This window comes from Aptenodytes forsteri, unplaced genomic scaffold, assembly GCF_000699145.1.
Source record: "Aptenodytes forsteri isolate BGI_AS27 unplaced genomic scaffold, ASM69914v1 Scaffold136, whole genome shotgun sequence".
In the NCBI taxonomy this organism is placed as follows: domain Eukaryota; kingdom Metazoa; phylum Chordata; class Aves; order Sphenisciformes; family Spheniscidae; genus Aptenodytes; species Aptenodytes forsteri.
The window spans coordinates 1,822,138-1,840,010 of NW_008796111.1; the positions used below are offsets into that span (position 1 = coordinate 1,822,138).

General features: G+C 40.5%; 1 protein-coding gene across 2 annotated transcripts in view; it reads right to left on the reverse strand.

The window, feature by feature from the left end:
- FNBP1 (formin binding protein 1) overlaps positions 1 to 17,873 on the reverse strand; it is a 94,604-nt gene that overhangs the window by 38,891 nt on the left and 37,840 nt on the right. For both annotated transcript variants that reach the window (XM_009286924.2, XM_009286929.2), the window contains exons 5-6: positions 12,750 to 12,812; positions 11,815 to 11,919 (exon numbers count right to left, since the gene is read on the reverse strand). In XM_009286924.2, coding sequence (XP_009285199.1) covers positions 11,815 to 11,919; positions 12,750 to 12,812 — 168 coding nt within the window. The remainder of the gene's footprint in view (positions 1 to 11,814; positions 11,920 to 12,749; positions 12,813 to 17,873) is intronic.

Sequence of the window (17,873 nt, forward strand, 5' to 3'; positions counted from 1 at the left end):
AGTCTAGATTTTTTTTTTTTATTACTCCATTTGAGTATGTCACTTACTCTAACATCATCACCCCTAGTATCAACAGAATTATATTTTATAGCTAGGTTCCTGCACTCTGCTGAAGCACAGAACGATAAAAATGAGCTGATGACGTTAAGTTACACATTCAGAGTAATGGATGCAGTGGCCTGGAGCTGCACAGAGTCACAGGAGCTATTTCAGGAGTAATTTATAGTTGAGCTTTACAGAAACTAAATTTTTTCCTTCTTCACTGCTCACTTGTGCACGCAAACAGCTTCAGAGAAGGTGTTTTTTTTGAGCTTCTTTTGAGTTAACGTTAAAATATTTGCTCCGAGTAGTATTTTCAGGAGGAAAGGCTTTGGAATAATTAGTCTCTGAAAAACCAGACCATGACTTCAGATATGAGAAGATGATACTACGATGCAGCTTTCAGTCAACATACTCTCTCCTTTAACTGGGCAGGGATGACTTGAGCAAGAGCTCACATTTCCAGCACCACATGTGAAACCACGATCCAGATGTACAGACTGCCAGATTACTCAGTTGTAAGAGATATCAAGGCTAGGTACTTGTAATGCAACAAAAAATCTCCTCTCCTCTTGAAAGGAAGAAAGGATGAGGTCACCTTTCGGCACCATGAAAAAGCAGGAAAGGGTATATACATTTGAGGGATTTGTGGGGAGAAGGAAAGCAGTTTGCTTTCAAATCCGTGCTTCTGTCCACGTTTGCAAAAGATACACAGATTTTTCACACATACACACCCCAGAACATACCTTTGTAACATCTTTTTGTCCCCAAATAAACTTACACAGTGTATATACACATTGCCTCCTCTCCAAAGTCTGTTTTTGTTAAGGCAGTTCTTCTCTGAACTCACATGCCAGCAACAAAACCAAAAGGCACATATGCTGATGCACGTCTCATCGAGAAAAGCACTCCCAAGAATGAACGACAGCCCAGTATCTGCAGCACCATTAACCTTGCAACGAGCACCTAGGTGAACTTCAGGTTTCCACTGCCGTGGCAATCAGATTTAAACACAATCACACCAGAGGAGTGTTTCCTATAACTAACTCTGAAAGAAAACTCTATGTAAAGGAAGTGTAGCTCTGATATACTGAGCTAGTTAAAAGCACACTAGCAACAGGTAAGGCTTATTATGTATGACCTCTTCTCTCACAGAACCACAGAATTGCCATTAAACATAATCAAAACCAATCTTTTTCCCTTCCTTTAGACAGCCTTGCTAGTTGATGGGGGAGAATGCAGAGCAGTAGCTAACTGCAGGGCAGTAATAACTTTCAAGGTGTTGATTTTTAAAAATCAGTAGAACTATGGCTGTCTTCAGCACTTCTGAAAAAATAAAATAAAAAAAAAAGCCAGGCCTCAACAGCACTTACCTTATGTGAAAAACAACACTAAACTTAATAGCCATATGAACTGGCAGCACGCACTATGGCTTCCATCTCTTCTACAAGGTAGCAGGAAAAAACCAAACTTCAGTCTCTCAAGGTTATTTTAACCACATTTCCTGCAGATTTTCTACCTAACCACTGAGTTGCAAAAACCAGACTTTCAAGCAGCATCAAAAGTTAGTTCCAGATGTTTAAATGACTCCACCAGGAGTCCAGAGATGGCAGGTTCGAGCTAAGTGACAGATGCCAGGGTGGGACATTGATGCTCTGAAGTCTTTCATGACTGAAGTACCTTCCCCTTTAAAATAAGAAATTAGAAGAAAGTTAACCCTGCAACAGTTTTACTCTGAAGTAACCCATGTTAGGGAGAGTCTGAACCTACTCATCACCTGCTTGAAAAATCCTGCAGTGTAGCAATGTGATGCAACTTAAGAAATCACTGCGTATCAGAATGAGACAAAAGAATTACAGACAAGGAAAGTTCTCCACAGTCCTTGCAAAAATGCAGTACTAGTAAAGCTTTATATACTGATCTGAAATCAATCCTAGTACTTTATGCCTTTGACCAGTGGTCAGAAAAGGAAAAATTAACAGAGAAAGGGGATATGGACATCTTTACGATGGGCACTGTCGATCCTGAAGGTGTGAGAAAATGTTAGTAAGCTGCTACGCATTACATGCCGCCTCTTAAAGAATTCAAAAAATAAATCCTTGTATAGTATTACTTGCATACACCTTCTCCCCCCAAAATCTGGTTCGATATGAAAGGCAACTGGTGATTAAGTGTAGGAGAAATTTTTAAAAAACAAGTACACTTTCTGCCATTTTGGTCTCCAATACAGAAAAGAATGAAGGATATTTTGCTGAGAACAATTTTCTAAGACACATTCCAGAAACAGCAAGAGGGTCAATAGACACACTGTCTTCTGGGTTTACACAGACAAAAAAATGCAGCTCCTCAAGGCTGTTATGGTGGGAGTGATATGAATAACTGAAAAGGGCAGAAAAAAGCTTTGGCTGCTATTTAGCTGATCCACACTAAGTGGAACAGTTCAACTTCTCAGCAGTCACTCTTGTCCAGAACGGCAGAGTTTCCAGTCAAAACTTTGGTGTAGTTTTCTTTCTTCTTTCTTTTCTCCCATTCCCCCCCCCCCTTTTTTTTTAAACCCAGACAGCATGTGAGATGCATCACTGCCAGGCCATTGCCTGCCAAAATAGATCTGTCCTTGGCAAATCCAAGATCAGACTAATATGCAAACACAAAAAAATTACCCCTGCCCCCCCTCAACTACCCAATCCCTTCAAAATAACTTAATGATAAAGGCAGACTCAGAAACACTTCACCAATTTCAGGAATGCCTTCAATTGCTCACAGATTTTTCAGCTGCAGGCTCTGGTCCTCCCTCCACAGACAACCTCACATAGCCGCTCTCTGTTACGAGCGGGCACCACCACGAACAGCAGTGGGGCGCCTCTTGGTAGCAGCAACACTGGCAGCGTTTGTAGAATCATTAATAACAGTGGGAAGTCTGCCATGGACTTCAAAACAGGGCCAGGATTTCAGGCTTTGATTTACATAGCCTCCAAATCAAGCTCCATTGTTTACTATTTTACAATAACCAGTTTGGTCTCTCTGAACGGGCAAGCAGAAAAAGGTTTTGAAATTTGCTTTCCTGAAAGCAAGAAGGTAGAATGGGGGGTACAAAATAACAGACAGGAAAAAACCAAAGAGAAAAAGCCTTCCTTTTAACATTAGAAGAGGTGGGGAAAAAATCTGAGAATCTGTGGATCCCTGAAGTCCTTTGGCTGAATATAATATACAAATGAGCAAACCGCTGACAGGAGATGGAAAATCTTCATCACCAGATCTCAGGAATTGTTATCTAGTGCAGTCGCATTGCACATAACTCTGCCAGACTATAGAAGTGCACACTAACAAGAGATAAACCAAAGCAACAAAACACCACTGAAGCTTTAACAAGGAAGACGGACCAAATTAATGGAGCTGGGACAGTAACACAGTAAGCACGCTGCACAAGGCTCTAGCACAGCCCTTTAACTGCTCTGGTCACATCTGCACTACTAAAAAAAAAAGTCATATTGCAACAAGGACTCATCTAACTGTGTCAGTCCTATACTCATATGACCAGTCCTGCAGCATGACTAAAGGCACAGTTGCTTGATGATTAATGGAGTCCAACAGCTAGATGTTACTTGAAATTTTACTTAAGTGAATGAGCCCAAGACTTCGGTTACCTGGCTTTAGACTTCAGTTCTGCCGCAGACTCCCTTGCACAAATTTGAGTGTTGCATTTCCCAGTTATAAAACAAGTGTATCACTTTTTCCTTTCTATTGCATCCAATCAATTGCCTCAACTCGGTCTGAAAAACGTTCAGAGCAGTCTAAACATTGTGTAAGAGAAGGACCCTTACCTAAGAATTAAGAACAGCAGCAAGCACCTCTCAGCACGCTGCTCCAAGGCCCTAGTGAAATCACTGTGCCTTGAATCCAAAAGTTTGCCTCCTTGCACTGCCGTTTTCATGTCACGAATACTAAATATGCAAACTCTCTGGGTGACCAAACTGCAAATCCCTGCTAACATCCAGTAGCTTGCCACACAGCTCAGAGAAACGTAGTTCCACGGGGACACCTAACAAAAGTTTATTACATAAGAATGAGGTGTTCACGGTGGGTGGAAGGCTACGTGGACTTGAGGGAGGAGGTAACAAGAAAAGATGTATCCAGAGCAGTGGCCAACAGCGTTTAAATGATTTCTGGAGATCTGTTTAGTTGTACTAATATAAGCAATTAAATTCTGCAGTGTATAAATGTAAGTATTGAATATAAATAATGGAAATTATTTCAGGACTGTATAATAGCTTGCTTAGCTCATACTTTGAACACTGGGCACAGTTCTAGTCATCTCTCTCCAAGAAAGAATTTACAAACGCAGCCAATGCAGAATGGATAGTCAGGGTTGAAGAAAGTTACCAGTACGAATTTGCTAGCCTTAAAACCCAACTTCGAGTACAATAAATTCACTTAAACTGAACAACTTGCAAACAATAAGCTAAATTCTGAGGTCTCTGCTTTATTTTCCCTTAGTTTTTAAACAGGTGAAGGTATCTGTTCTAATATTTTGACAGAACGACTATAAACAAGCTTTCCAACTGTATAGCATAAACTAATTGCTTTGCATTAGCTAAGAACACTGGTTATCTTACACTTCTGATTCAAACTGCAGTTGATCCTTAATTCAGAAGTTGCTCTTAAGCCTCCCCTTCACACCCACTTTCGCTCCCTAACTTGTTTGCTCCTTTAGCAATCTACCTCCCAATAGCGTTGTATTCTTACGAAGCTCAGTCACGTTGCTATGTAGAGCATTACTGCAGAGGAGTACTGCTAGGAGGAAATGTGGGTTCAGATGGATTTCTTTATCTTACACTAAAACTGACTGGTGCTTCTGTTCATTGATCTCTTAACACCAAACACAGTGTATGCATGGGATACGTACGGCTATTTATTAAGTTTTCTAGCCACTCCTGCTGCAGTCATTAACTCTTTATTGACTAGAAATCAAAACTCCTAAATTAGTCATGATTCCAAAAGGGAAACAGCTGCTATATACAGTGTCACAGACGGCAGGTTGTAAACAAGGCTTACTCTTCCAGAAATGCAAATGACTGTCCTGAGGGACTCCCTACGTTCACACACATCATCCACTAGGAAGGAAGCCGTTCAGGAAGGAGATCGGGGTCTGCACAATCCAGAGAAATAATGTTAGTGTCAATCTAATGGCCTTAAATCACATTACCAAGAAAAGACTGCGCTTGAATTGATGGGAAATGTGACCCACATCACAAGCAAAGACACAGAAGGGTTTAAGCCAGCTCCATCCGTGGAGCAAAAGAAAAGCAGCTGCCTAATCGAAGTATGTAAAACTCACCACCACGCAGAGAACATGGGAAAATCTTATGCAATATCTAACTCTCAAATAAGAAATGCACAAAGCCAGGCCCTCTTGAGCTATGTTCAGGACTGAGCCTTACGCACCTTGCCTGCGTATTTCACTGGGACACTGCTGCTGCACTTTTATAAATGCACAGCAGAGTATAGGAAAAGCAAAGCCTCTGGTACTATTCACTGCAATAAGTATTCACCATATTAATGACACAAACACTGTAGAGCTTGTCCACCTTCTAACATTACCTTTGCATGGCACTACATTTTCCAAAATGCTGAGAAGTTCATTATGCCAGTAGGTGCCCTGAGGTGGACAGGAGAAGGAGGGGATACAACAAACCCCACTGTCACAGGGTAGATGACTCAGCATCTCCTGAAAAATTAGGCCCATTAAGTAGTTATGGTCTGCAGAAGGCAGGCACCCACAATCTTGGGTTATGCTACAGTTTACTGCTGACAGTCTTAATTGACTAAAACCTCAGTGACACACAATGCAACAACACAGCACTGAGCTGGAGATGTTCCTCTATGGTTTGTCTGTGGGGTTTCGGTGATGCACGCTGCATCCGGCTCCGTTGTGACTTGACTGCTGTTCCGACAAAGCATGCTGTAAACGGTGTACGCAGGAATAGTGCTGAAAGACAGATCAGAGATTTCTCCAGAGCCCAAGTAAAAATAGCTTAGTGCACCCTTCATTGTAAGGACGTGTGAATTCTTAATGAAGAGATTTGCGTCCCACAGCGCAGCAGCATACAGGCTGGAAAAGCAGTTTGCCACTCGACAGCATAACTGCGTTTGCACAGGCAGGAGGATCAGCTTATTCCAAGATTCTTTCTAAGTAGCAGTATTTCTACATCTATGTTCAGTAAGACTTTGCCAGTGATTCAGCTCATGACTACCCAAAGCAATGTAAGTGGACGTGTCTTCTATGGTTAAGGAGGGAGATACAGATTCTTTACATTGCATTGAAATTGATGGTGAGCACCCAGGGAACGTGGTATAAGAAAAGAGAAGAGAAAATGAAACTTCAAGTGTGAAACATCTCTGCAGTTATATTTACAGACTAGAAAAATCAATGTCATGGTGATATTATATTATGAGGTTTTATGCCTTTATGCAAATCTTCAGCTCTTCTGGGACTCCAAAAATCTTGGATACGGCAGACATAACCTGATCTGAAAGTCACAGAGCACTGGGGAAAGCTCCTAGAGATGTCAATAAACCTGAGACTACTTCTATTTCCCTCAGTTTCTCCACTTCAAAAACAAAACAAAACAAAACCAAACAAAACAAGGCCAGTACATCTAAAACTCCTAAGTATCTCAGAGTCAGCACAGGAACAGAACCATCAACTTTTTCATTTCTTTTGTTTTTAGATATGACATAGGATTGGGCAGAGAAGAGAAGAAGGAATGGAATGATAATTCTGTAATAATAATTTTGGAAATAAGTTTGAAATCAAAATTACTCCAAAATTATCGAAACTGACAGCTGACTTGCCACAAGCTCAAGCAGCTGTAAGCACGTAAGAAAGCAACTTCAGTAGGAAAACCCCACTGCCCCAGAAAAGATGTCTGAATGTCACAGGATACAAATAAAATCTTAATACAAGCTCGTTCTTTCTGGGTGCAGGTTGAAGACTTTAACTAAAGATGAGTCAGTCAAAAACCCACAGCAAAACAAGATACCCACCCCATGTTTTTAGCAGTGTCAGAAGCTTCTTGACTTATACGAGTTAAGGTCAAATTTGCACTTTATGTCTTTCTAAATCTACTGCTACTAAACTACTTTCTAAATCCACAACACGTTTACATTAACCTCAAAACCACTCAAGGTGGAACCCTCCAAACATAACAGGAACAAAAATCTGATCAAGGTGATGAGCCTCAACTTCAGGACAGCAGTTCTGGGAACTCAGGCACAGCTCTTTTTACTGCTCAAAGCTGAAGTTGTTTTCTGGCAAAATTATTACCTAGGACACCAACATATGACCCTGCTACTCTTCAGCAAAGGGACAGATCCTGCCTGACACCGAATACCTCAAACCGCTGTCCTCCCCCTCAACTGCTTTGCAAATCAAGAGGCAAAGCATTCACCCCTTCCCATGGTTGTCCTCAGCCACTTCCTCTTTAAAAACAGATTCTGAAAAGTCTGCTTTGAAAATAAACCTTTAGAAAAGCCAGCTGGTTTTTTTTGTTTTTGTTTTTTTTTAATTGCAAGAAGTCTGCAAAGGCACCACTGGGTACCACATTATCCCATAAAGATGTCAGCTTTTTAGTGATTGAAGCTCTAAAGAGAAGGAACAAACAATAGAGCGCTTCCTTATATGTACACCAGCTCTGTGCTGGTGACAGAGACCATTTCCCCAAATGGTCAAAAAATTGAAGCAGCTCCACTGTGGTTTTTGAAAGAGAACTGCTTTAAAGCACACATCCCACTGCGACCCAAATGAAGCTAAAGCCTACAGTGATACCTACAAGGCTTCCCGGTATTAGCATCAGCATGTTGCACCATTTACTTAGTTTATAAGGATATTTTCACAGTACAGCTTTCTGCAACACAGTAAGCTTCCTACCCTGACCTTGTAAAACTGAGCTGACAAAACCTTTGTGCCAAACTGCACTTTGTGTTGACACTTAAACATCTCTGTGCAAATGTCAGCTGCTGGTAACTTAGAGGCTCAGTGCAAACACGGGAAGGGAGCTCAGGGGCCCTAATCCACTCTCTGATTCCTGCATAAAGACCTCGACCACTGCAGAGACTGAACACAGCCTTTTGCTCCATATTCCTACCACCAAAAAAGGAGATGGGAGGAAACAAAGCTAAACACCCTGCTCTCTCCGAGATCAACTACCAGACTGGCCGGCTGCAAAGATGATCGAGCCCATACTGGCCACAGAAGTGGCACAGAAGGCACGTGCCCTCTGCATTATCGAACCCGAGCTGGCCCTACAGAAGGGGTTTGGACCTCAGTGCAAGATACCCATACTGCACGCCCAGCCCTGCCTCTAAGCACACACCCGAGGCCCTTCACAAAACAGTCCTGGAGAAATAAGGACTGTTAAGTAACTCTTAATTTGCTTCTCTGCCACTATTCTGGTTACTTAATCCCAGCAAACTGTAATACCAAGAGTTATCCCTTAGGCAAGGCCATGTTAAGTGCTGGTAGTTGGCAGCTCTGTCACAGAATTTCCTGCTGCAGTTGTCAAAGGCTACAACAACAGAAAGACTGAGAGATGCGAGCATTTCAGAGCCTCATACAGCTTAGCATTAAGCGCATGAGGGAATTGCAGCTATGTATTCTTTTGATTGCATGTGTCATTGTGAGCACTGCAGAATTTTAATTCCATTACTCCATAATACATGATGCAAAAAATAGCTCTAGTGTCTGCTCATATTTGCAGGTAAAAGCTAAAGTAACCAAGGTGTCAATCTCAAGCCAAAGAAATGAGGGCAACCGATCCCATTGCTCGAAGAGCACCTTGTTCCACCAGAGTGAGTAGCATTGGCTCTGAACACAGCCAAACGGTCGGCTTTCCCGGCCAGACAGATTTTTGGGAGTAGGAGTGCAGCAGCCAAGCTATAAGGGGCAAAAGAAATCAGAACCGCTGCAATAGGAGGAGGTAAAAGTCATCATATTGCCTCCTTTGAAGCTGAGCAGTTTCTGCATCTCCCTGGAGCGAGTCGGCAAGAGCTGCCCCCAGCAGCAGCGCTCGGTTAAACAATGTCCTGTTTTGCACTTGGGAGTTGCGCAAGAGCAGTCCCAGTCACACGGGCGGAGGGAAGCAAAGAAAGGGCATTATTCACAGCCTGACATGGATGAACCCAGTTTAACACATGCACTTGGAAAACACTGTTCTCTGTTCAGTAATATTATTTCACATTCCACTCATTTTGATAACCTTTTCCTTCTCCATCTACCCCGCTGACTGACTGGAAAGTCGACTAATGCCTTCTCCTGAGATTAGCCAACACGCATAACTGCAACAGATTTTTTTTTTCTTTCAAGATACCACTGAGCCTCATTTTGCAATAAATAATTCACAGATACATACAATAAAAAGCTAGAGAAATTTAGAAGGGAAGCCCCTCTGCTTCACTTTACAGGGAAAGAGCACCAGGGTAGGGATTGCTTCCCAGAATTTACCTAACGCTATCAGATTGATATACCACCAATACACAGCCTTTCACTCTGACCAGAAAAGGCCAGCCTTAGAAAGGGATGTAGAAGTAAGGAGTTTCAGCCCTCTATGTCAAATAGTAAGTCATGTCTCTGTATCCCTTTGACATGGCCTCAGCTTTGAAAAAATCTAGGGCAAGTCCTAATTTTATCTATGAAAAAAATGTGTTCTAAAAATCACTTTATACAGATAAAGCAGAGATGATCCTCCTCTGTCAGAAAAACCCACATGTGGCATTACATCTTTAACAATCCTGTACATGCATTCATCTGTGAAGTGCCCTGGCAAATCCAGAAGGCAATGAAGGGTCAAATCTGCATGGTGAATTTACAGCTAATGGCCAAGCAAATTACAAGACCACAGAGGTATTTTTTCCTTTGATATGCAATAGCACTTTAGGGAAGTTTTCTGACCTGCTTTTTAATTTACTGTCGTCATTTCTAATGGCATCCTTGATGCTATCTGCTACACAACCTCCATGATGCTCAGAATATTAAAAACATCTTAAGATCCCACAGATGTAAAGAAAAATTTGTACTTGATAGCTTCCCAGGATTGAATTAACTGAGAATAGAATGAAGCAGATCTCTTGAGGAGCAAAAGCTACATTTTACAAGGGCTATCTTGGAATAGAAAAGATTCCTTACCTATAATTCAGTTTCCTTTCCTGTCCCTGCAACAAAATGTTTGGTATATTTTAAGCTTCAGCTTTTTTTTTTCTCCCCTTGCCTTTTTTGGTTGCCTTTTTTTGTTTTTAAAGAAACAAACCTTTTCAAGTGTTCTGGCTATTTTCTACCTATATGAATCAAGCTCAGGGAAGACTAAACTGCCCTTACACATTTTAATACGGTGTTTCCGATCTACATTACTGCATCTTCTGAGCAGATATGTAACACCAAAAAGAGAAGCAATTTAAACACGCTTTCTCCCTCTCCATTGCTTCCTTAAGCTACAGGTACATCACTGGACTTGGACATTCAAACTGTAAGCATCCTTCTGCACATCCAATTTTGAATCAAGCTAAAGGTTTGGTATATTTAAGCTTCAGCTTTTTTTTTCTCCCCTTGCCTTTTTTGGTGCCTTTTTTTGTTTTTAAAGAAACAAACCTTTTCAAGTGTTCTGGCTATTTTCTACCTATATGAATCAAGCTCAGGGAAGACTAAACTGCCCTTACACATTTTAATACGGTGTTTCCGATCTACATTACTGCATCTTCTGAGCAGATATGTAACACCAAAAAGAGAAGCAATTTAAACACGCTTTCTCCCTCTCCATTGTGCCTTTTTTTGTTTTTAAAGAAACAAACCTTTTCAAGTGTTCTGGCTATTTTCTACCTATATGAATCAAGCTCAGGGAAGACTAAACTGCCCTTACACATTTTAATACGGTGTTTCCGATCTACATTACTGCATCTTCTGAGCAGATATGTAACACCAAAAAGAGAAGCAATTTAAACACGCTTTCTCCCTCTCCATTGCTTCCTTAAGCTACAGGTACATCACTGGACTTGGACATTCAAACTGTAAGCATCCTTCTGCACATCCAATTTTGAATCAAGCTAAAGAGAGAAAATATTTCAAGACGGATATGCTGAAACAGAAATGTTTAAAATTAAGCATCAGTTCCAAAGCTTCACTGAATGGGGATCAATGTATAAAAGCCACAAATGACTCTGCAACCAGACAGCAACTGAGAAATAAAAATAAAAATAAAAGCTATGTGCCATCTGTGACAAGCATGGATTCCAGGATTCTGCATAACATGACAAGCTGTCCTGCTGTAAACCTAGGACCACGAAAAACAACCCTGCTAATACTTCACTGCAACCACGACATCGGGACACCTTCAAAGTGTTGCTCAAAAGGCAGGAAAGTTAGTTCTTCCTGGATCACAGAGAGACCAACAATGCATGGTAACTGCAAGCACCCCTCAGGGAGCCCTCACAAGCTTGACTGTCACAGAATCTAGGGTGTTAGTTAAAACTGATTTTGCATAAGCTCATTTAGAGCCCTGTCAGCTATGTTTAACTCAGATATCACCTTACTGAAGAAAACTGACTGTATCTGCTTAGAATTTTTATGCAAAACATAGGTCTCTGCAGAGATCTCCCTATTTTTAATTAACCTACGGACTGACTTAAGTGAGGCATTAAGCCTCAAAGGGTTTATCCTACCAGCGGAGATTGAGGAACTAAACCTCTCACATCCATGTTTACAAACAGTCTCTCCATCCTCTGGCTTACCTTTTCAACATCTGCTTTTGTAACATTGATGTCAGCATCCATTTTCTCAAAATACTGCTGTGCTCGATCAGCTTCTTTGCAATCACGTTCAAACCGCCTTTTACTCTGAAAAGGAAAAACAGAAGCCTTCATTATGGGAAAGAAACATGATATTAAAATCTACCTAAAATCAATACCTGCCCCTAAACTGATCTGCTGTAACAACTGTCAGATTTTAGGACTCGTTTATTTACATTGGAATACATTTCCATATTAAAGAACTTCAAAAAACAAAGTTACACATTTTTTGTTCCGCTCTTGAGGCTGCTTGATTCTACCAACATCACTAGTATTTCAATATTTTTCCCTGTTAGCATCTCTTCTGCTCTTGTAGACCAAATCACTCCCTTCAACACTTAACTCCCACATTTTTATAATGCGCAGCAAGGGAGTTACTAAGATTCATACATTTGCAAGTAGGACTTCTGGTTACTAATGTCCCCTTTCTTTATCCTCTCCTCTACTTATAGTCTCACTTTTCATTCATCACATGAACGACAATTCCAGTGTATTTACTTTTGAGAAACAGCACCTGACTCAAGAGATGGCCCCATTCAATTTATGTGCACAGTATGAAGCCATTCAGCTTACAGCCGAATATCTGAATAGGACCCTTAGGGACCCTGCATTTCCAGCAACACTTAGCACACTTTTCAAGTCATATCAAATAAAATGCTAGTCATGATAGACACAGATCCCACAGAAAACCAAGTGTACTATTAGAACAGACTTTTTCATGTCTACCAGTGTATTTAAGACAGCAGAGTTTTAAAAATCCCATTTCTACAGCTTTTATCCATACACCCTTCTTTTTCCAAATACAATGTTTGGAACCATCTCTATAAAAACAATACAAAAATGACTTAAGTGTCACATCTGAGGAAGTTTCCACTTACTGCTTCAAGTTGTTTCCAGCAAGTTTCAATATGTTGTTGTGCCTTTCTGCCATCATGGAAGTGCTGTTTAGAAAAAGAAAAGAGAAAAAGAAAACATTTTGAACAACAAAAGAACAAACAGCCAATTATGCTCAAGGAGTTCCAGAAAAAAAACCCAGAAATTATTCTGACAGCTGTGTTCTGCAACACTGGTAAATTGAGCAGGTGGACGATGACTATCTAATGTCTCAGCAGGCTGCAGATGTATATTTGCATCAATTATAGTGGTTAGACAGACTAAGGCTAATTAATCCCTTTAGCAATTCTACCTTGTATTGTTCACTGTATCTCATAATTATTGGTTTCCCATACCATGAAATCTGAAGCACTTTTATCCGAAGAATATTTCTTTGCTTACTGACTGAACACTAACTCTAAATTAAAATTTCTCTCTACGTGGAATTTACCAAGATGCCCTTGATTGGCACATTCTAACAACTGATGTTTGTCCTGATTTTCATTCAGACTCAACATAAAACCCTCTTCTTCCTAGTTACTGGCTGTGCGTGTGAGGCCAGCTGTTCATTTCTCGGGAGGTTTTCAATTCTTCGGGTCCCTCCAGGAGCCCTCCTCTCCCACACACTGGGTGCATACGTGTGTGCACACACTAAGGTGTTACAGAAGTTTTAAATATAAGATGTCAGCTACATACTAAACAAGGAAATTCTCCTGACGTGCCTTTTGGAGCAAGACTCTTAATTGCAGTTGGTTTCTTAGCCCTTACACAATGCTCTTCATCAGAGAATCTAATATGCTTTTGATATTACTCCCTCTGTCTTCCATATGCCTCAGTTTTCCTCAGGATAAGCAATTTGTTCAAGATCACTGCATAAGTCAATGACACAGCTGTAAATAGGAATTTTAACATAGCCCTTAACTGACTGCTAGAACAGGTTGCTCCCCTTACAAACCACCTTGCATAATAAATAATACAGCAGACTACAAATAGGAAGAGAGATTCCTTATTTACTGGCAATTGGGATGTTTTACTCAAATACAAGTATGATTTCACACAGTAAACTTGAAAAATAAAGGCCTGATATTACCAGATAATCCCACTGCAGCTCACTAGAATTCATGCATTCTCAGGCCCGCACATAATCAGACATCAGATATATTTTAAGCAACATGGTATCAACAGTCTGTTAGGGTAGAAAAGCTCCATCTTCAGAACAGCAGCCTGCCACAAATTGCCAAAGTTAAAAAAAATGTGCCTGCAAGCACTTTATAATTGGCAGCTACTTGGTTTCCTGCATCTTCCACTAAAGTAACTGGTATTTTCCTCTGTCAGAGGCAGGTTTCTGGAGTGACATTTCCTAGCTGCCTTTCTGGCTCTACCAGACATGCCAATAAAAAGCCCCAAAACGGCAATTCTGTCACGCCATGTCCAATAGACTTGTACCGCCTTAAAAATCACAACAACCTTCAACTTGTCTGCGAGAACAGAGGAACATCACACTATCCTGCTCTGGATACTATTACCCATAGTCCCAAACACCCACTATTAAGGATGGATGCTCACCTATAGTTGAACATAGGGTCAACTCTATAGCTTCAACATTTTGGATAGTGTTTATCTCTACGCAAACATTTTTGAAGCGGAGAGGCACAATATCAGTAATGCTTTTAATCCTGGGCATGTGCCAGGCTCAGCTCTTGACTCTACTCCTACCTACTGAGAAGGGAGAGCGTGCAGCAGCCAGGCCATCGAAGGGAACACAACTGACAGCCTGGCACTGCTGCAGCTGGGGCGAGACACCTTTTGCCATCAACTCTAATGCCACCTGTGCAGTTCAGACCTCTGCCCACCATGCTAAGCTTCTCCAAAAACACAGTCACCACATTATGACATTTAAAAACAACCCAAACATAACTGTAAAACTGCTGGGGCAGCAGGGAAAGGCTCCAAGTCGATTTCGGTTCCTTTTGTAGATTCCCATTTCCTTTCAACTTTGCGTGCGACAGATACTGCATCTTCCTTGCCAGAGGGCTTTGAAACGCTCCTCCTTTCAGGCTTGCTTTTGTAACCCAGTTTAGGAAAACAGTCCCAAGGAGCAACAAAAACAGTCCCAAGGAACAACTGTAATTTAATGCTGCATTTTTCAACACTTTGCTAATGAGCGTGGAATACGTGAAAATCTCTAACCGTGAAGCTGCAAGTAAAATTACTTGGCTGTCTTCATACTGCACTTCCAGCCTCCCCCAGCCTTTGTTTGTGTGCTTCCCTCTTCTCCATCCCTGACTTTGCTGCTGGAGTGTAGGAAGGGACTTGATTTGGGGGCAGCTGGCCGGCATGAAACCTAATACCGTCAATGACCCATAAACCTTGGGGAAACAAGATGCCAGGTTAATTTAACAGAACACAGTCGTATATGGGGACTGAAGGATGAACTTGGAATCAAAAGCGTATCAGATAACAGGACTACCCTGAGCTTGTATTTTTAAACCACTTTGTAGTTAATCAATAATGTAATTTTAATTTTGCACAAGCCATCTCTGTTATTTCCAAATTTGCCTTCTCTGTAAAATAAACTCTACAAGCTGCTGGAAGTACATACGAAAGAAGCAGTAAGCCTGAGCAGTCTGGCTGCATCTTGTTCAGATTTTGCTACATTTTGCTTCTTTTCTTTTTTTTTTTTTTTTTTTGAGAAGCTCTTTTACAGAAATGGAGCACTGAGATATAAAATGGGCATTACTGAGGATTATTAAATAGTGAAACAGAGGAACCAATGTCAAGTGACAGTTCGATAAATACAGGTGCATCACATTTTTGAGATTTCACTGCAATATTGCCTTTTTTTTAGTTAGACCATTTTCTTAATATATTTATAACCACCAACTCTTGTTGTGTTATCTCATAAGTATATCCTTGTTATGAGAGATAAAGTTACACACGATAACAGATGTAATATGTATTGAGAGCACTTCTGCTTTTGCAAATCTTTTGCCCTCAAAGGATGATTTCTGCGTTCCAAAAATTCATTTTTATATAGAGCAACTAAGTGGTACCTTCCAACGACCTGTATTTCTTCACTACCCCCATTTTATAGGTAAGAAAATCAAGACAGTACGGTTAAGTGATCTGCTCAAAGTCATACAGGAAGCCTCCAGTTTCCTCAAACCCTGTACTATCTTCAACTTCCGCAAACTCATTTCCTTTACTTTAAAATCTTCTTAAACAGCAAATGCCTTTTAGCTCCCCTCCCCTCCCCCCCAATTTAGCAAAAATAACTTTGAGATCAACTCTTCCTTGATAAGGTTTCAAGAGACAAGTTTAAATTAAAGAATTTTTTTTTTAATCAATTGAAATAATTGGTTATTCTACACCTGATGATTCAGCAAATGGGAACATGACAAATGATTTAGCAAATCATATGGAAAACTACCATTCTTAATTAGTCACACACACTTCAGCAGCACACAGTGATGAATTTATAGTTGATACAATGCAGAATATTATTTTTTTCCCCCCAAACTGAATGCCCAAACTAAATAAAAGCCTGATTAGGGTGCATTAAGAAAAAAAAAGATTATGAGCAAGATACCGAATTAATGAATCACACTTCAAGCGTGCCAGTAAGACAATTGTAGCAGCGCTGTTGGTTGTTCACATGCCATGATTTCCTCCAGACTTTTCGGCCATATCCACAGCATTCAAAGCACACATTAAAAACACGGTAAAGTGAAAGTTTTGTTTTTATTAGTGTTCGTTACTCGATCTCCCTAAATCACCTTTTAATCTATACTTTGGAGTCTTAGGCTAGCAGTCACCATGCCAACTTTAAGATTTCCCTGAAAAATATTTTATCCAAGCATTAGACCTACTAAATAGCTTAAAACATAGCAGCATTACCCAAACCTGAACCATACTGGCTACATGACCACAACTGTCCTTTTTTCCTGTGTGTTAAAGCACAACACAGTTAGGATGTCGCAGCATGGTCTGAACAATCCGTAATTGGCCATGTTTGGACTGGACATCTCCATCCATTCTATGCTCACAGGATAAGACCCAATAATCTAGTTTTTAGGTGATCTCACGAGAGTTGTTAAGAGTTGAGAGATTTTCAGCACAGTATTTAGTTGCTTATATGAAGACTGTGGATTAGATAAACAATTTAAAAAGCATTCATTATATCCCAAAAACTCCCAGCTCAAGGAATACTAAGCTACAGTAAAGGAAGAAGAGTTTTATGAAGAGCAGGAAATCCACATAAACACACACTGTACGCGTGAGTTTTTCCCTTTTTAAATCAAGTCATACCAAACGGTGTGTTCCCCTCATTACCATGCTAACTGCGTTTGTAACAGCTGGGGAGAAATCCTGGCTGCTGCGCAATCAAGGACAAAATTCTCATTGACTTTTGTTAGGCTCAGATTTCACCCATGTTGATCAAAACACTGGGAGCAGCCAGCGAGCTACCTACAATACAGCGCCTGTTACTGCCAACACTATCACAATAAGTAGCAGTGGGATATTGTTGCAAAACTTTCTTGGTATGCAAGAGGGTTTACATAGCCACACAGCAGACAACAAAAGCTTGTTAGAAGATGCCTCTTATCTTCTTTCTGACCTTCTGAGAGGAGTAGTAGAAAAGCAAGATGTAGTTAAAAGCATCTTATGACAAGAGGGCTGCTTATGCTGTATCAAAAACTGAGCATGTGAAACATTTTAAGAAAGGCTATAACAAGACAGCCTTTTTTTTCTTAAGTTAGTAAACAGCAATTGATTGCATGGTTAAATTTAAGATTTACACATCTACAGTCTGTTTATGTTAGAAACAGCCAGAAAAATAATCTTAGTTAATTTATATGCGTAGCATATGGTTCATTTGACAACATCCTATTTAAGAGTTTTCAAAAAAGAGATATATGACAAGGCTGCTTCATTCTTTTTTCTGTTTTCAAACTAGATAGTTAACACACTGAAAAAACAGTTGCCTTTGACTTCTCTAACTGGCGCACTCAGACCATATTGATAGTCAGTATAAACACAGTCCTGGCAATGTACTGCTTCCTCCTCCAATTCAAACTCTATCTCCATTTTTGTTACAAGCGATTCCTAAAATAATGGCCAGTGATTAA